Raw genomic sequence first — 19,974 nt, forward strand, 5'->3', positions numbered from 1 at the left:
ATCTTCTAACCTCCAACATGATGATGTTTTTTCTCCTAAGGTTATTATTATCATTATTCATCATTTCATCTCCCATCATCAAACAACAATGAAAAATCCTTTAGTTTTCAAGTAAAATGCTATCTTTGCTCATTAAAAATGAATTGTTTCAACCACCATGTAAACCTATTTCTTCAATGGTAATATTTGGTCTACAAAATGATAATAACACTTAAATTTCATGAATTATCCCATTAGATTATTTCTAGATTATAAAGATCAGTTAGAAACTTTAATTATTTTCTAGTCCTTCTGTGTTTTGACAGATTTTTCGGTTCCAATTGCTACTTGCATGATTGTTATTTACAATCATTGTTTCATATTATTTATTCATTACTCAAAATATTCACAATTGTTAGGAGAAAGTTAATAGTTACCTTTAACAGTGAAACTCTATTAGCTTTTTAGCTGTTGTTATAGCAGTTAATAACAGTTAATCAATATTAAGTGAAGCAGTTCTGTCCCTAAACTCATTTTATTTTCAGGTGAAATTATTAGCAGTTAATAAAGCTTGATGTAACAATGTTAAAACATTGTCTATGTTTAGGGTTTAATTTTCAATTGTGAATGAAAAAAATATCAAACATATTAAACAAGAAAAAGAAACCTTTTTTTAATTTATAATAATCTCCATATGATAAAAAATAGTATTAAATGAACAGCAGTATTCACAAAATTTCATTGTTTTCATGATTGGTGGATGATTCAAATGGCGTATGAAGTTTGTTTCAAAGATATCCGTGAATGAAATGAAGAGGAAGGGAAGAAAGAGTTAAATGATTGAAACTATGTCTGGTGGCACAGAAATTTTGTTTAACAGTTCAACAAATCAACTTTTTGGTATCCATTCTTTTTTATTATTGTGATAATCTTTGAGGTTATTAAAATCACTTGTGCTTCCTGATTCCAAGGGTTGACTGTATTTAAGGTTGGATGGTTTATCATCAGTCTTTCTCGGTGTTGGAATCCAAAGTGAATCGGTCAAAAATTTAGATGCCTTTTTGGGTGTTTCAGGTGTTGGTTGCAATTTATTGTAAGGTACTGTTGTAGATGATGTCGTGGATGGACTGAAAGATGGTTCAATTGATTCAATCCGAGCAGAATTACCAATCATTTTACCAGCTCTGGAAAGATCAAAATTGTTTAACGACAGAGTTGATTGTTTAATTGCTGGATAGGACAATTGAGATGAACGAGGTAAAGTTGAAAAACTTAGTGATGACTCTATTTCAGTACTTTTACGATTTATTGGAGACAATAATCGTGAAATTGAATCATCACTGGATGATGAACCTTTATTGATCTGATTGAAAGAGTTGCTTGGTCTTAGATTAACTTGGTGAGTGTTTGATAAATCAAGAAATGATGGTGATTGCTTTTGATTTGACTTTCTAATCATGTCATAGAGTTTATGTTGATGAGTCGGTGATGTTTTTAAGGCTGGATTTTGTTTGGGCTTGAGCAGGATAAATATGATCGGAGGACGAGAGAATGGTAAAGGTTGATTTGATGGATTCGATGTTTGCGAAGTGCCGTAAGATGGTAAAGATGAAAGTGGCTTTGATGGAGATTGTGAAGATGATGATGAATATGATGGTGAATTTGGTGATTTTGGTTGTGATGAAAGTGAAGATGAGGGTTGCGATGATGGAGATCTTGACCCAAAACTGGGAGATTTTGTTGGGTGATGGAAAAAGAGTCGAGCTTTTTTAATTGTTTCAATCAAACTTGGACTCAATGTTGGTAAAGGTAAAGGTGTTTTTGGAAGTTTGAATCCAAAATTTAGAGAATTGTTTTTTGTTTGAAGATTTGTTGATGATTTAGGTTTTGCATTGTTACCCTTTGACCCGATTGGCCAAATAATTGGAGTAGGAAAACGTTTCCAAACATTTTTAATGTCACCTTTAGCTGTTGTTTTTGTCGGTGGAAAATGAACTCTTTCATTAATCTTGTTAATTGTTGTTACTTTCGACTGTTCCTTTGAAGATCCTTGCATTGTTGATTTCAGAGAGGATTTAACAGGAGAATCAAGAATTAATGGTTCATCAGGTGATATTTCAATTATTTTGAGATAGATATCAGGTTTGGGAGTGGTTGTTAGAGATGATGATAATTCAGAAAAATGTGATGATTTCAAAGAGTTGCCAGATGAAAAGGAGAATGGACTTGATAAATCCAACAGTTTTGTTTTAAGAATCTCATCCGATTTAATTTCTCCATCGGGTGTCATATAATCGATTAGTGTTGGAAATTGTGACTCGTAGGGTGAAACTTTGGACATCTCTTCATTCATTAAATCCATCAGCTGGTTTTGATCATTGTTATACACCAAGATAGGTTTTAATGATAACTCAGAAGGATCACTTATTCCCATCATTGAATCAGATAAGTTTAAATGTTGCAGTTGATTTGTTGAAAAATGGTCAAACATAGCTAAATCATTTGTGTCCAAATATTTGATTGGTGTCCCTCTTGAATCATCATTGTCAATGGATGAGGTTAGTAGTTGAGCCATCATGGCTCGTTGAGTATCAGTTAATTGTTGGCCAAAGGGTTGGGACAAACTGGGTACATCTTTATCAGTATTACCTTTACCATTAGGCATTAAAGAAACAATTTGGCTTTGTGAAACAATTGTTGATAGCTTGTCATCAGTTATTAAAGTTGATCTACCATCAGAATTTCCGTGTTGAATGAATAATTGCGATGATCTCTTTGTTCGTTTGATATCTTTATTACCCTGTTTAGTTGAATTTACCAAAGCTATCAGTTTATCAGCTGAAGAACTCAGATCAATGGACGTTGAGTTTATTGAAGCTCCTGAAGAAAGAGTTAATCTAAATATTAGTTGCATTGTAACAGTGAAGTAAATTTGATTTTATAATTACCATTAGTTTTATCGAAATCCAATTCTTTGATTCTTGATCCAAATTTGCTTGATTCGCTTTGGTTTGTTGGTTTAGTATATGATGAAAGTGAGTCTGAAATGATTAGAATGAGGGAAAATGATTAATTCAAACAATTAATTGTACTAAACATTTAAGTCATGATAATTTTGTTTCTTCCAGTGCTTACCATTGATGATCAATCTAACTGGAGCTTTGTTTGAGTCCATAGTTAGTCCATCAGTCAATTCATTTTTTACATGAGTATTATGGAAATCAGAATCAGTTGAGTTAATCAACTGTTCAATGCTGGTTAAACCAACTGAACTTACAATTTGTGAATTATTAGAAGCTCCTAGAGAGTAAAGATAATTTGTATTAGAATTTGCGATTCAGATCAAAACATGATTAGTATAAATCGACGACAAAAAGCATTACATTTTTAGGTATGATTTTGCGGACAATGACGGCAACGGTAATACTATCAAAATAGACCATAATGATGATTGACTTCACAAACTTTGGAAATATTAAACTGGAACCAAATGACACTTGGAATTTCCATAAAGTTATACAATAAAAAACAGAATTGTACAGAATTGTACAGAATTTTCACAGAAAACTGAAATTTTGCTTCTTGTCATCTTCAGTTTTCTGATACAAAACACACAATAAGCCAAACAGTAAACAATGGTTATACAGTTATACATTTACAATAAACAGAGAACATTAAAATGAATCCAGATAAAAGGAAAAGGTGAGAACAAATAAATGATGAAGGTTAGGAAAAAATACATAAAGGGTAAATAACATGGAAAAAAGTTTAGGATGAAGATGAGAGTAAAAATGAAGATGAAGACATTTGGTATACAAGAAGAGAATTGAAAAGCAAAGTAACAAAATAGCAATATAAAAGTGAAACATCCAAGGGGTGAATGAATTGTAAACGATAATATCGTAATTTGGTGTGCGTTTTTTTAAGAGTGAGTATTTACAGTAAAAAAACAGCTTACAAAAATATATTAGGTGTGAATTATCAAAATTTCATTTAGTTCACTTTACTTTTACCTGTATCATTAAATAATTTTTGGGATTGATCTTTGTCGCTTCTTCTATCAGCTGAAAATTTATGGATCTCTTTGACATCTTCATCATCGATATCAGTATCAGTGTCTTCATCAAATAGATCTCCTTCTCGCCCTCTATTTGATTTAGATGGTTCTTGACTATTTTTACCATCTTCTCGGCGTAACTTTAAACCTCCAACTAATTGTGAAATAAGAGCTTGATTTAGTTCATCCATTAAATTATCTTCCATATTATTGTTGTTGTTGTTGTTATTATTGGATTCTCCATCTTTCATTCCCAGATATTGGTTTATTAGAGATGAAATGTCTCCATTACTATTACCACCTAAATTTCCTCCCAGCATATCAGCTAAGCCACCCTTGAGTCTTCCTCCTCCTGTTAATCCTCCCAAGCCATTGGATCCACCGATTCCCGGTGGAGCTGGTAACTTCATACCGGCCATTTCGCTCATGGCTGTTAATGCCATGGGATTAAATCCTCCCATTCCTCCCATTCCTCCCATGCCTTGTTGAAAGAAAGGTCCTCCTCCTGAAACACCGATTCCTTGCATCCCTCCGAAAGGTCCTCCTGGTCCCAAATGACTTGGACCAAGGCCTGGGTTTGGTAAAGGTACTGAGTGTTGGTGATGATGATGTTGAGGGTGTTGTTGATGATGATTAGCGTGAGAATTTGGATGGTGAGGTGATTGAATCGAGCTTACTGAACCTGGGGGACCTCGGAAACTTTTGATTCTTTTTTTCATTTTGTCGGTAAAATCACGGTACATTTTTGATGCCACGGTTTTTAATGGTTTCATTTTGTATACAACATGTTTAACTGAATCAACAACTCTCATGAATTCCTTCATTGAATTTTGTGGGGCATATGGTGAAGGTCGACTTGATTGTTGATATTCATTGTTATAATACTCTTGAGCTCCTGGTCGACCAACGTATCTGAATTTTTCTTTTGGCTCTGTATCATAATAGTTGTGGATATATTCATGCGGTGATTTGAATCCTGTTGGACCCATCATTGGATCTAGTGATTGGACAGAGTCAAGAGGAAAAGAACCTAAATGGTGTGCGAAACTATCTGGGCCTAAGCCTGCCATCATTGCTTCGGATCCACCAGGAAAACCTACAGATGTCGGATCAGGACCACTTGTAACTGTAAAATCGGCTCCTAATCCCATTCCACCTCCTGATTCGCCAGTTAATTTACCATAATTTAACATATTACTTGCAAAATTATTGCCAGTAAATTGTGGACTTGATAATTCAGTTGGTGTTGGACCAGTTGCAGCTTGACTATTTGATTGTGGGAATGATGGCGATTCATTATCATCATTGGTGTTCTCTTGGTTCGATGTTGTTTGATAATTGTTAGTATGATAGGGTTGATCTGAATCTTCTTGGCCACTGTTTCCACCTCCACTTGAACCATTTGCACTTTCTTCATCGCCCGATTCTGATGATCCTGATTCAGATGATTGAGACGATGATAAAGGTGATGGAGACTGTCCAAATGATGGCGATGATGGCGAAGAACCTGAATTTGTAGATGCTGATTGAGATGCTGAGGAAGATGGAGAAGAAGAAGCAGAAGAAACCGATGGTGATGAAATTGATGGCCATCCTTCATTAGAGTTATGTAGAGATGATGAAGGTCCAAGTGGATAGGTTGATCTTAATGAACCTCGTGATGATGAAGATGCATAATAATCATGTGTTAATGGTTGATACCTATTATGACCCAAGCCAGCGTTAGCGAATTGGTTTGTTACTGTGTAACCTTTTGGTCTCAATTGAGTACGAAGTTGAGCCACCATAGCATCGATTTCACTTGAGTTTATTGGTCTTAATGGGTAAGGGACAGGTGGACTTTTTGGACTTGAAAATCCGTGCGATTGAGAACTGTAACCAATGGGACTTGAGTATGGGTTACCAGGGTACGATGATCCAGAATGCATGTTAGATGATAAAGGAGAAGGTGAAAATGGAGATGATAACATGGCTGAATAGCTCATGGAATGGCTTGGAGGTTTAGACGATGGACCGTATTTATAATATGAGTTAACATTAGGAGATGACATTCCATAAGAGTTTCCCGCTGGAGGTTGCATGTTGTGATAACGATTTCTGTTGTAAGTGTCTGAATAGTTGATTGGTGGATTAGCTTCACTACTAGAGCCACCATTAGAATCAATTTCTCTGAGTTGACCTCTTCGAGGAGGTGAATCATTCTCCAGATTATTAGAACCTCTGGTTGTTCCATTGAACATACCTGATTCAGAGTTTGATTCATCAGTATTTAGTGTATCCCCTCTTGCCTCATATTTGTCTGGAGATGTAGGATCACGCGATAAATAGATGAGCGGTGATACCTGACGTGATGATATTGAATCAGATTTATCGATTATATTTCCGGCTATAATTGGAAATATACTTTTGTTATTGCTAGTGCTGCTTGAGCTTGTAGGTAAAAGACCTTTCTTATGAGTCAAAGGTGAAGGTGTAGTAATTGAAGAGGCTGTTGAGGTTACAACAGTAACTTTTTCATTATCTGGAGAAATATTTGTCGTGTTAATTACTGTTTCTGCAAACCTTTTGTCTACCAACAATGGTTTCGAGTTCTGAGTTAAATTAACCAGCAAATGATTGACTTCACTCTGGTTGATGGCTACATTTGAAGAGTCCAGTGATTTGCTTGTTATTTGTGATGTAGAGGGTGTATTATGAGGTCGATGAGGAAAATGATTGAGGTAAAGTTCACTAGAATGAGGACCACGATTGATTCGATTAGCTAGTGCGCCTGAATTTAATGTAATCTCGGTGTGTAAAGCTGTAATCACATTGCCAGGTGATGAAGATTCTTTTGAGATGATTTGATTTCCGTTGATGATCAATGAACTAGTTAATCCACCAGAGAGAGTAAATAGAAGAATAATTGAAATCAGGTAACATTGAGATTTCTGTTGATAAAAAAAGATAAAGAAAGATGGGTTTTAGTAAAAGAAACAAAGCAAAGGTGGAAGCAAATAAAGGACAATTTTAACGGCGATTAGGAGCTTGATTGGGTCAAATGGGGATACAATTAAGTTGATCATTCATTAAGAGATCTTATCAACCTTTGAATGGCCAAATAAACTTTTGTTATTTATAAAATAGCTCAGTTTCAATTGTTAGATTCACTCTTATTTCCCATTCAGTATGTATTTCAAAAAAGATCATTCAACTTGACCATGGATTATAAGGATAACTAATTTTCATCATTTTACTTTTCTTACTTTTAAATAGTGAAAGGAATCTTAAATTTGAACTCAATATGAATTTCATAAAACACACAAAATTTATGATTATGATGATTATAGTGATTATTATATTTAATCTCATTAACGAAATATCGTTTTTGAAATGAAATAACAATAAAAGCTATCAGAATAAGGATAAAAAGATGAATTTAAGTTAGAGGAGAAGGTAAGTTATGATTGGAGTGCTTTTTATTTGATGATTATCAAATAAAAGAATGCATTACAAGTGAGAGTTTATGATGTTGATTAAGAAAACAGTAAGCACAATAATCAGTGAATCGTTGAGAAGAGGCAAAAAATTAAGCTATTATTTCAACATAATATATAAAACTGAGGCTATTCGAGCTTCATCCATTTTATATAAATATCAAAAATCATCATTTCAATAGTAATCATAATTTCCTCAGTTGACGAGCTTATGAGTCCTGTTCCGTCGCGTTCAGTCTTATAGAAAGTATTTGGGTTGTTCAATGATAGATGGCAATAAAAATACGCCAATTTACCCATCAATTACATTCTTAAAAATACAAAAATAACGTTAACAATGAAATGAGCAGACAAGAACATTTTTTTCAATCTCCTTGTTTTAGCAGTTTTTTTTCATTGCTACTGTTAGTGGTGATGATAAAACACTTTTCCTTAATATTTGGGTTTATCAGCTGAAGGCACAAAAGAAATCTAAATCATCCAAGAATCCTCAATTCAATTAATGTTATCGTGATGATTGCTATAGTAGCAACATCTCATCCCATAAACAGGATCAGCCTTAAATTCGCTTTTTCGTCAGTTTAACTGTTAATGATTGTTGGCCTGGTTTACCTTTCACGGGCGAAAAGTTACCTTGGATGCTAAATGGGGAAACTGGTTGTCACAATGTTTTCTCAATTCAATTAACCGATTTCTAATTAATTTCTAATTTCTCCATTATTTTGCTTTACGCTTCGAATTTCCAATGTCTTATCCTTTGTCAATCCGTCCATTTACATAAATTAATCTTCATTTCTCTGACCATCCTCACTTTCAAAAAAAATTGATGGATTTAAGTTGCGACTTTTTAGGTTATCATATCCTTTTCAGGGCTAGAATACAATATCCATGATAAGTTGAGGTTGGTTAAGCCCGTACACTGATGTAACCAACTATAAACCAGCCTTGCGAATTTATTCAATCTCAAAATAATTGATTTTCAAGATCACACATGAGATTCATAAAGATCAGGTACATGAAGCAAGCTTGGCTGTTACTACATGTATTTGGTCAGAGAGGTTTCTTTGCTACCAAATGATCGCCTGATTGAAGTTCACCTCAACATCTTGTCGATTCAGCTCGATGGCGTTAATAGAACGTGACTAGGCCTGATGACTTTCACAGTTTGGACAAATTCCAGTGTTTAATCAGGTGATACAAACTTTGTGACACAAATTAACTTGACCATCAACAGATAAAAGGAACATTAGCTTTTTTTGCTTAGATTTAACCAAAAAAAGTACAAACACAGAAACTACAAAATAATATTGTTAGGGTTAACTTTTGTTAGCAGAAATTTGTCGTCCATCTTCTGTTAATTCAATTATGATGAAATCAACCTTGTGAGACTTAATGTAGTGATTAATAGGAACATTAACACTTTAGCAAAATATTTAGTTTGGTAAATTCAATATAAACTGGTGAAAGCAGAAGATTTGAAAAACTAAAACCGTTGGCTTCTTATCAGTCATGGGTAATGGATATATAAACGTGATAACAAAAACAAAGATTTTTACGCGCCTGTTTTTTCAAAGCAAAGAGTAAGCCAACTGCTAATCTTTACATCAGAGTTCATCTTTTTTGTAATCTAATTTTATTTTAGACGTTATTTCATTTTTTCAATACAAAATTGTCTGTTGAATTAATTTAATTAGTGATTTCGCCGTTAACATGGCTATTAACTATTTTGTTATGTTGATCTGTTTTTTATTGCTCGATGAAAACCACACTAAAACAATCCATTTTGGATTTCATTAACTTTCCATCTACCTGGCTCTGATGACACTTTATTATAGAGTTGTTGTCTCAATGTATTATCAAACGAAACATTTTGATACATCTTTTGGCAACTATCAAGTAAATCTTGATTGTCGACTGATCAACACCAATAGATGATTAACTCACGTTCTCAAGCAGACGGTTGACATTTAATAACATTATTTGAACTCAAAATTATCCTGTTATAATGATAAGCTGTCAAGCCAGGCAAACGATTCAAATTCATTGTGAAAGTGAAAGATTTTTTCCCGAAAAGACGAAGGAATTTAAGTGAAAAATTTAACAAGATTGGTCAACTTACCATGATTATTCTCATTGAATGATGATCTTGGACAAATTTTAAACTCAATTAGCTCCTGATGAATAATGTAAAACTTCAACTATATGGTTCCTTTAACTTAACAACAAATAATTGAATCTCCGTTTGGATTGGTGTACATTATTCCCAGAGAGACAAGATGTTTGGTTTTAACAGCAAATGTAAAGTTTTTTCAATATGGATCCCGATATACACCAAATTAATGAATTAATTAACAAAGCAATTTTCCCTGATGAGTTCAAACAAAACAGGACAAAAGATATCAAGTTGAAGGGAAAAGGACACACAATGTTTTCTGGTGAATATGAATTTAGTCAACTGACATGGTAGACTGGCGAGGTGATGATAATGTTTCAGGGATAACGCAAAATGATGGGCCCGACAAATAAAGGGAGGATGAGCAAGATGATAATAACGATGAAAATGAACTGGAGAGCAAAAATGAAAATTTTTGAACGATTAACTTAATGGTTAAATGATTGCTCCAGAAGACATGTAGTGTTGTGTTTAGGAAGATACTATTGTCTTAACTATACCTGATTGAGTTAACATGAAAAGTGCTCCTGAATTTCGCTGAAACGACACCAGAATCAAGTCAAAGAAGGGGAGTAAATGGGAGAGTGTGGGAGAGAGGAGGAGAAAATGAATATGGAAGACAGAGAGAGAAGCCGAAAATTTTACTTCAGCCCTTCTTCTTCATCTTTTTTTTCATTTCATCGAAAAAGCGAGAAGAAGAAAAAGAGAAAAAGACAACCAAAAAAATTGAATATCGCTTCGCATGATTCCAGGTATCACTTGAATGGAATCGATTGAAACCGAATTAAGGAGAGATCTAAAAGAAAGTTTGATTCTCTTTCTTGCTTCTTCCATCATCACCATCACTATCATCTTACTTTTTCTTTCTTTCTCTAGGTAATGAGAACTTTTGAAATGCCCTCGAAAAAGGGTTTTACTTGGTTGAGTTAACACTAAAAACAGATTATCCGGACTGAATGAATAATCATCTTTTTTTGTTACTCTTCATCCTTTTTATTGTGATCAACCTTTTCTTGTGATAATATGCTGCTTCCTCTCCTTCCTCACCACAATCATGATTGGTAAAAGCATACTTATTCCTGATGATTATTCCGAGCTTCAACTACCATTTCCACAGTTAACCATTGTTACAATCGATTGATTGATTCAAAATCTCAAATTCAAAGTCGACAAAACAAAGCAAATCTTGAAAACCAAAAGGACTTCCATCATGGATCTCATGCAAAGATACAATGCATAATTTGAATGTCAAGTCTTTCCACATAATATCATTATAATGTTTTCCAAGTCATTTATGATTTATGTTATTCAGATGATACAAGACAACCAATGTATCTGAAGGTCTTCCCAAATTGATTTGTTTTTTAAGACAATAATATCCGGCTTGGCTTGATCTTAGTGACCTATTACCAGGAGGTCACAAAAAGACTGAAAATCGGTGGAATGGATTGCCCTTGTAAATATTGATTTTACTTGAAACATGGTTCCTCTTTGAAATTCCTCTTCATGCATCTTCACCATCTTTGCTACTTTTTTTAGATCCTTTAAGTATTACCACTTCTCCATTTATACATTATATTACATTATATTTCTAGTGAATAAACCATGTCATTTTGGTAAGCATCTAACTGTGATTAGGTTAACCTTCCTTAATGGGTTCCCATTTTTTCCTTTTATTATGTTAATCTACTTTTTCCCATTTTCGAGGAACAATTTGATCATCTTGATTCAGCTTGAACCAGCTTTACAAATTAATGATTGATCAATCAACTTGAGGAATTCATAGCTCTAATCTATATACAATATATCACTATGTTTACATGCTTTGTTTTGCTTCCACTTGAATGTTTCAAGAATCTTGGAATCAACTTTATTCCTAATTTGTTAGCCAAATCAATTGACAATTATTTCAACTATTTCAATTGTCACTTCTTTAATTGTTATTCAGCTATTTAAGGTGACAAAAGCTTCAATAGCTTAACCAAATAAAGAGTCTACAATTAATCAAACAATATGCAAATTGTTTCAATTGAAAAGCTAAATTTTCAATTGAGAAACTTACAGATTCCATTGAGAAAAAAAAGTGAAAACAATTGAAATCTTTTCCGTCTAATTCAGTATCAACAACAATTTCAATCTCGATCTGATAATCAAAATAAATTTTAATGATCGTCATGATTAAAATACTAAAATTGTTTCAATTGAAGGTAAAATGGTGAATGAAGAGTGATCATGAAAGTGAATGCTAATAAGCATTACTTGTTGATACAGATTGAGTCTAAAATCAATTATAATTAACATCATTTTCCCTTTCTTAATCATCAGCTTTTAATTGTGAAAAAAATCAAAGTTAAATTGTTGGTGTGTGATGTTCAATGTTCAAGAAAAGTGTTAGCACAATCAATAACACAAGCCATATTGAAGCACAAAACGGGTTTATAAATGCTCTTCAATTGTTAATGAATGTAAATTTTGTTTTTCACCAACAATTTGAGAGATTAAATCATTTAATTGACTGTGATTTTTGATCAACTTAATTGATGAGAGCAATCATCAATGTAATGATGATAATGGTAAAATTATAATAACAAGTTGGTCTTCAGTTTTAAACATTTGAACATCATAAACGATGAAACATTCAATTGGTAGTTGACATCTTACTTGTTGGTTAATATACAAATTACTTGATAATTATACAACAACAAGAACTGGTTAAAAGCAAAATAGTTAATTAAAGGAGACGAGATGATTTATAAATTAAGGCCTGTTATTAAACAATCAGATTTATAAAGCAATCAGCTGAATAATATGCAGTGGCAATTGATTGATCCGATTGGATGGCACTTTAATCAGAAAGCGTTATACCAAGTTAATTGTTGTGGTTACAAGTGAATCTTTTAACTCTCATAATTAACACAATTATTGTTAGTGATTTCAATTGTTAGGATTGCCATTAGCAAGGTTATCAACAGTTTTCAACCTTGAATGTTAAATTTGAATGATTAGCTAAAATATTGAATCATTTTTGCTGCTCCAAATCAGTTGATTTTCAATCAATATTAAATAATGATCATTCCTTTTGTTTAGATCATTGAATTGTTTCATTAATATCAATAAACTGGATATTTTTGTGATCAACCTTTACACTTTAACTGTAACACCAATCATATTCATAACACCCAATAATGAAACAATGAATTTTGATTGACAAAAAGAGACAAAAGGCCAATTCAACTCTTTTTTAAATCAACAATAATCATATTTTTTGAGCAAAATCAACAATACAAATCATTTCTTTCCTTGATTGTGAACAAATTTCCCGAGTGATCGTCTAAATTTACATTGAGATTCAAGGTGTATCTTGATTTAGTGTGTAAACTGATTGTTTAATGTTTCTCATTCTTACCTTAATTTTTATTGATCAGAAACTGTCAAACCTTTAATAAATCATCCTTTTCAATCAACATCTTTTGATCCGGGTTCCTAATGGATTGATTATTATCATCCCAATTAAAGGTTGTTAACCAGGAATTTATCAGTTTGCTTTTTTGTTTCACAATTTATATCATTTTCACTTACCTTTTTTGTGTCTTTCGATCACCTTTTCACTGAGTTTATGTACTATACCTTGAAAACTGTAATGAATCACAATTTACTGTTAACCAAGAATTTATTATTATCATTAATATTATTGTTATCATAAATAGTTTGAAAGAAAGTCACATCAAAATTTGATTTTTTTGTAATGCCACTTGTTTGTGTCAACATTGAGTTAATATCGTTTTCACTTATCCTTCAAAAAGGAGTAGCAAAATCTATATTATCAACAAAAAAGTAAACTCAATCTGATTCACAATTAACAAATAAAGGGGCAAAAAATGTTTCAAATTTTTGTAGCCTCACCTTAACACAATTAAAGATGAATCTCTCCTATTCTTGACCGGTTGGTTAAAAATACAATTATAAGCTGATAGAAATAGTTGGTTGAAGCAAAAAAAAACTGTACAATTGTAAGGGTTAATTGTTTAAAGTGTAGATTACATATTGTTGGATGTACCTTGATATTGATATTTTTCAGCTTCCAATTAATCCTAAATGCTTTAACAATCAAGGTGGATCAATCCCCAATTTTTTGGGTCTCATATAATTACTTTCTAACCAAATGGACCTCATTAACCACTTTCATCTGCACTTTGCCTTTTTTTGGTGACAATATTGTTTAATCTTTGACTAGTACTTGAATAATTTCAACCTTTGGAGGGATAATTAGTGGCTCGATTTAACCAATTGGTGAATAATGATTTGGTTTTGAAAAGTAGTTAAGATATAATTGTTTGTTTCCAATTGACAGTCACAATTGAGCCAATAAATCAAGAAATATTTTTAAAAACCAATTTGGTGACTTGAGAATGCAAATGCTGTTTGTTTGGTTGTTAAATTACTTTCAATTATTGATTGTCTCTTTTTAATCATTCCGGAATTGTAGGGTTGGAGAAAAGGGTGATTGGGAATCAAATAAAGTAATGACCATTGGGAATGAAACCAGTTACCAATTTACGGGACTTCAACCATTCACAGTTTACGTATTTCGGGTGATTGCTGTAAACGCTTTAGGTCATAGTAAACCTAGTAAAGATTCATTTCCAATAGTAACTCTTCGTGAAGGTAAGTGTTGAACATCTTATTTTGAATTCATGCTTGAAGATACCAATTGCAGGAGAAACAAATATCAACAAGATCACATCGTTACATCGCCCATTTAAGATGCCAAAATGTTTGACCATTAAGAAATACACAGATAATCGTTGATCATTGTCCATTAATCACCAGCTCCGAAAATTTCTGACATAAAACTGGTTGGATTGATTTGTATTCCATGAGATTCACTGGTGTGAAAATGTAATAGTAAATCATTGGCAATTTTTAGATGGCCAATAAGAGAAAGATTTGTTTTCCTTGTTTCCTGAGTAACTCTGGTCTTATATTGTACATTGACCAGAAATATATTCCGGATGAATCTGAGGAGTAAGCAAAAAAATCAATCATTAGATAAATGTATTACTACGGTTTCAATTATAATGTAGAGTAACATGCAAGTGGGTTAAACTTATTTTCATTAACATGATAATAGATTTAAGCGTGGAATAAGTACTTACATATTGGTTATTAAACTGTGATAGCTTTAATTTGGCAGCCATTTGGTATGTTTAACTGATTTAATCCAGTCTAAAAAGATCTAAAATCAGCAATATGATCGGTCCATTTTATGTTTTATGTTGATCATCAGTGATATTGTTGAATCTGTATTTAATCAATTCCTAAATGGCAATTAGTTGGGGTGTAACATGTTAACATGTTTTACCATTTTTGAGAGCCTCTAAAATTGATGTGTTCACAATGATAATTAACTTTGAAATGGCAATGATCAGTAAGCAACTTTGCATCAACTTGCTAATTCTCCTTTCTTTTATTCTTAACGGTTTGACCCATCAATCTGGTCATAAAACGGGTATTTCTGGTTGACCAAATCTTCATCAGTAATCCAGTATCATCCCAGGTTAACCAGTTAAGCAGCCTTAGGCCAAACTAATCAGGACAACTCAGTTGTTCTTTCTTTTCTTCATTTTGGTTTCAGTACTCACTGGTCATCAGTCAGGCCAACATAATGTTAACTTGTAGATATTGTTGAAACCAAATACAAAAAAATGAGATTACCAGAGACCAGGATTTATTTGAAAAGTGAAGATGGTTCATCAGTTTCTCCATCAGTTTGTTACACCTTTTGTCTTCAAGTTAATTTCTCATTTTAATATTTTCAATTTTCTAATCATTTTCCATTTCTTTTTACCTCTCTTCACCATACCGTCTTCAAACCTTGATGGTTAATCTGCTACCTCTGTTGATGACCATTGTTTTTGGGTCAACCATCATTGCAATCAATACACTACCAATCATAACCACCGGACCATCGATCACAGTACCTGATGGGACACCAACCATTCTAGGATATGGTAATGCAACCAGTACATCAGTTAGTCTTCAATGGGCACCTCCTCCAAGTGATACAATTCATGGTGAACTACTTGGGTACAAGATTATTCTTCACCCAAAAGATAAACCACAGCTAGAACGGACAATCATCCTTCCAGACCCAAATTTAAGAGTAAGTTTCACTTAAACAATTTAAAAAAATGTATCAAAAATTGTAAACACAAAAAAAGGCAGAGAGAAATTCACTTTGTAATTGACCAGACAGTCCCTTTGTTACCCCTCACACACTCAAGCTGTATTGCATGCATAAGCTTTGACTGGCTTGCTTTATAGTTTGCCTCTTCTCTTTATACACTGTGGTTATGATTGAAGTGAATTAATTTATTTTTTTGTTGATTAATATTCTTTTTAGCAACATACCATTCGAAATTTGGAAACCTACATTCAATACAAAATAGCTTTATTAGTATTTAACATTGAAGGTGACGGACCGGCTGCCTACATAACCGTCAAAACCGAGGAAGGAAGTAAGTTGTTGTGTTATTCTTTGTTAAACTCAAGTGTCATCTCATCTTTACTCTTTTCAATTTCACTTTTATTACCTTTCAATGAATTGGTACTAATTACTGTTTGTGTCTGTTCTCAATCTTAAAATGGATTAACAGTGCCCTCTCCTCCATCTGAATTCGAAGCTGATGAAACTGGTGATACCTGGGTAAAGTTAAGATGGAAAGACCCTAAACAGCCAAGAGGAGAAATACGTGGATTTGTTTTGTATATCCGTGATTTAGAGTACAATAAAACAGATACCAGGCCTGGGATTCCAAAAAACCTTAAAGAATATACCATCAAAGATTTAAGTAAGCTTAATTGATTTACACTTATGTCATCACAATCATTAGGTTTTAAGGAAACCCCTGAACAATGTTTTGAGTTTTTTTGTTTGTTTATGTAATTGTCATTTAAAGTCATCATTTTTGTATTGAATGTGTTTATGTTTTATAGTTTGTGTGTGTGTGTGTTTTCTGTATTCAATTGCAAGTTCAACAACACCCAAATTCAGTCTTAAATTATACACCTAATAGTTTATGTCTGTTTATTTTTTCTATTTTTATGTCTCTAACGTACTTTTTAACGATTTCGCATTTTATGCCTAAAATCTTTAAGATTTTTCTCTCTTATCTACTCGTCTCAATTAATGTGATTTATCAAGGCTTTAACCTTGATTTAGATTTTATCAATTCTTTATTGAATCTAAGTCTTATTTCAATAAGCTTTAAACGACTTGAGGTGATTAACTATCATGCTTATAGGTTACTTAGACTGATAAAGGTACGTTAAAATAGCAATAATGATTAATAAGTTTGGGCGTTTCGGTTGCATAATAGACAATATTTCTTGCATTTGTTTGAAAAGATAGAATAGCAATGATCTTTTCAACCTGGCCCGTTAAAAATGATTAGGTCCAGTTGATTATGCAGTTATGGTGTCTCTTTTTTTGGTCCAAGCTTGAAAAAGAAAGGAAATGGTCTAGGTCTTGATGTAAGAAAAACTAGTTTGTGCGCTTCTTTTACTGAAAAGTCAGATGATATCTTTTGAAATTTCATTTACATGTTTTTGGGATGACAATGATTTAAACGATTTCTATTGAACTGGTTTGCCTAATTTTCTTTATCTTTCTTATTATTTCCAGAGCCTTATACAAAATATAAGATATGGATGAGCGCATTCACTGCCGCCGGCCACGGAAATGAAACTCCACCTTTAGAGATCACAACCGAAGTAAAGGGACCAAGCGCACCCATCATAGTAAATCTAACTTGCTCATTAGATAGTCTGTATCTTCAATGGGAGAAACCTGTTAATTATTATAAAAGCGTTGATCATTATTTAGTTTATTATCGATCAGAAAATTCTCGTGATTTTCATCATATTTCTCTACCCAACCAACTCCAAGTAAGTAATTACATTTTCGAACTCTTTACCCTTTAATGAACTTATTATAATTTTCTTATATTTTCTTATCTATCTCAGTACCAAATAAACAATCTTACATCGAATATGTTATATGAAGTGAAAGTTCAAGGAGCAACAAATAGTGTACGGAATTCGAGTCGTCTTATAACTGGGGAATTTAGTGAATCTCGTAAAGTTGTTCTCCAGAGTAAGTGTGAGAGTAAGTGTACTAACCCATTTCAATCTATTAATCTTCCTTTTCTTAACGCTAACTGATCCTGGTTCTAAAGGCACCTATTTTTAAACCGTAATAATCACAACCTAAAAGAACTCGTAAGAGATCTAACTTTATCCTTGTGTTTGTCTCAACTAATCATTTGCATTAATATTTTCATGCAAACCTTATCTTTAAAAGTACTCTTAGAGATTAATGATTTTAATTAAATCTCAAAGGGTACTTTTGTCTGAAAATTGGCGATTTCAACTAATTCATTCTTTTCTTTTTCCACAATTAAGGCTACATATCTTCTTCACAAATTGATGTTCCATTAAGTGCCGGTGTGATTGCTGCCGTAATTTGTGTTTCATTTGCACTTCTTCTCGCCATCTTTTCATTCATCTTATGGAGGAAATACTTCCAAGCAGCATATTATTATCTTGATGATCCACCAAGCCAAACTCGTGGAGGATCACCCCAATTATCCGAAACATATGATGAATCGGATTATGCTTCTATCCCAGTCGCCTTGTGGCCTAAACATGTTCAAGACCTTCATGCTGATGGTGACATTGGATTTTCTCGTGAATACGAATCCATTCAAACTGGAACAGACGCTGAATTATCATGTGATTATTCACAAATGCCCGAAAATAAAAATAAGAATCGATATGTTAATATTGTTGCATACGATCATACAAGAGTTACTCTTAAATCATTATCTGGCCAAAAGAAAGTTGCTGGTGTCGATTACATCAATGCCAACTACATTGACGTAAGCATTAATTTTAGCACAATCCGTTTAATTTAAAACACTTACTAATTCTCATCATTACATTACAGGGATATTGCAAACCTGCGGCATATATTGGAACTCAAGGTCCTTTACCTTCTACTTTCGATGATTACTGGCGAATGATTTGGGAACAAAGAGTTTGCATCATTGTAATGATAACCAATCTCATTGAAAGAGGACGTGTAAGTTAAATGACAAAATTAAACATTTTTGCAAGTGCATGATGAGATTTTAAGTGAAACCTTTTCCTTCTCATCACCACTTGAAACCAATTTAGACTTTACTGTGAATAATGCCAAAAAAACACAAATATTAGAAGCCCTTTTGTCCAATGTTCAGTTTTAAGTCCCAATGTAGTCTATACATAGTACCATGCATTTTTCGTTGATTGACTTTTTTCCAAATTAGAATGTTCCTGTAGTAAAAATTATCCTTATTTTAATGATTGTGTTTATCTGTAGCAACCTTTTCAATGATTTCATTACTTTGTTATTTTTCTGTGTTACTAATCATTAACCAATTACATTTTAGAATCAAAAGATTTGTTTGGACGTAAATTGAATGATACTCACCTGCCATCCAACCTCTGATTTGTTTGATCCTTTCTTGTTATCTTTAAACTATCTTTAAATATTTCGGTCTACTATGAGTGACTCATAAATGTCTCTCTTTTTGCATGCTAGCACCAGTTTAGTTGCTCTTCAGAGTTGGATGACAGCGTAAGTAACTTAACAAACAATACTTTCTAACATCTCGTTCCTCACAAAAGCAAAAAGTTAACTTAACCCTGACCACTACTGTATAAAAATTAGCAACTCTCGCTTTCTCTTGATTGACGTTTTGATTGGGACTTGAAAGACGAATTGATGATGGCTTCAATCTCGATTTTGATGTCTAACATTTCGCTTTCTTTTTCTTCTATTTCAAAAATTTCTCAATTCTTTTGTTCTTCTTGAACTCGAGCTGATGAAATAATGATCCAAACGACTAATGCTGATCCTATAAGCTGGTTTATTAGTCAAATCATTATTTATTCATAAATTCAATTTTATTTATCCTTTTTATCTGTTAACATGCAACTAACTTTTACACTTTATATCTCTCCTTTTCAACTCCATTATTACAGAGAAAATGTGATCTTTATTGGCCAAAAGAGGGAACTGAAACTCATGGAATAATTCAGGTCAAAATTCTGCAAGAAGTAGTTATGGCTACTTATACACTACGAACATTTTCCATCCGTAATCTTAAAATGAAAAAGGTAAGTTAAGAAGCATTTACCTTTTATTACATATTTTGTTCCTATCAATAATTAATTTTTTTCATTTC

General features: G+C 32.8%; 2 protein-coding genes and 1 long non-coding RNA gene across 7 annotated transcripts in view; 1 reads left to right on the top strand and 2 right to left on the bottom strand.

Annotated features, from left to right (window-relative positions):
* The window catches only part of Ptp99A (Protein tyrosine phosphatase 99A), a 48,975-nt gene that overhangs the window by 26,125 nt on the left and 2,876 nt on the right, over nucleotides 1-19,974 (top strand). The window contains exons 4-13 of one of the 4 annotated variants that reach the window (XM_015936339.3): nucleotides 14,172-14,350; nucleotides 15,664-15,848; nucleotides 16,089-16,203; nucleotides 16,342-16,536; nucleotides 17,370-17,632; nucleotides 17,711-17,852; nucleotides 18,149-18,624; nucleotides 18,693-18,827; nucleotides 19,329-19,364; nucleotides 19,772-19,906. In XM_015936339.3, the coding sequence (XP_015791825.1) occupies nucleotides 14,172-14,350; nucleotides 15,664-15,848; nucleotides 16,089-16,203; nucleotides 16,342-16,536; nucleotides 17,370-17,632; nucleotides 17,711-17,852; nucleotides 18,149-18,624; nucleotides 18,693-18,827; nucleotides 19,329-19,364; nucleotides 19,772-19,906 (1,861 nt within the window). The remainder of the gene's footprint in view (nucleotides 1-14,171; nucleotides 14,351-15,663; nucleotides 15,849-16,088; nucleotides 16,204-16,341; nucleotides 16,537-17,369; nucleotides 17,633-17,710; nucleotides 17,853-18,148; nucleotides 18,625-18,692; nucleotides 18,828-19,328; nucleotides 19,365-19,771; nucleotides 19,907-19,974) is intronic. The other 3 variants (XM_015936340.3, XM_015936342.3, XM_089266115.1) reach the window with 3 other exon arrangements.
* Nucleotides 628-8,902, bottom strand: LOC112539538 (uncharacterized). Of its 2 annotated transcripts, XM_089266117.1 has the most exons (4): nucleotides 3,363-3,498; nucleotides 3,115-3,279; nucleotides 2,928-3,020; nucleotides 628-2,859 (listed from the first exon to the last, which is right to left on the bottom strand). In XM_089266117.1, the coding sequence occupies exons 2-4, from the start codon at nucleotides 3,152-3,154 to the stop codon at nucleotides 869-871; spliced, it is 2,124 nt and encodes a 707-aa protein (XP_089122243.1). In that variant the 5' UTR covers nucleotides 3,155-3,279; nucleotides 3,363-3,498; the 3' UTR covers nucleotides 628-868. The 2 variants fall into 2 exon arrangements, with proteins under 2 accessions (XP_089122243.1, XP_089122242.1); XM_089266116.1 differs by lacking the exons at nucleotides 628-2,859; nucleotides 2,928-3,020 and adding an exon at nucleotides 8,146-8,902 and having other exon boundaries at nucleotides 3,244-3,279; nucleotides 3,363-6,966.
* Nucleotides 13,339-15,667, bottom strand: LOC149094825 (uncharacterized). Its single transcript, XR_016197871.1, has 2 exons — nucleotides 14,842-15,667; nucleotides 13,339-14,703 (listed from the first exon to the last, which is right to left on the bottom strand). It is a non-coding gene; the product is annotated as an uncharacterized LOC149094825 (long non-coding RNA).

This window comes from Tetranychus urticae, chromosome 1 (genome assembly GCF_039701765.1).
Source record: "Tetranychus urticae isolate SD_2017Ah chromosome 1, NJAU_TeUrti_SD_1.0, whole genome shotgun sequence".
In the NCBI taxonomy this organism is placed as follows: domain Eukaryota; kingdom Metazoa; phylum Arthropoda; class Arachnida; order Trombidiformes; family Tetranychidae; genus Tetranychus; species Tetranychus urticae.

What these genes read in the sequence shown, in the direction of transcription:
- LOC112539538 (XM_089266116.1), bottom strand. Translation starts at nt 6,276, where the DNA reads ATGTTCAATGGAACAACCAGAGGTTCTAATAATCTGGAGAATGATTCA.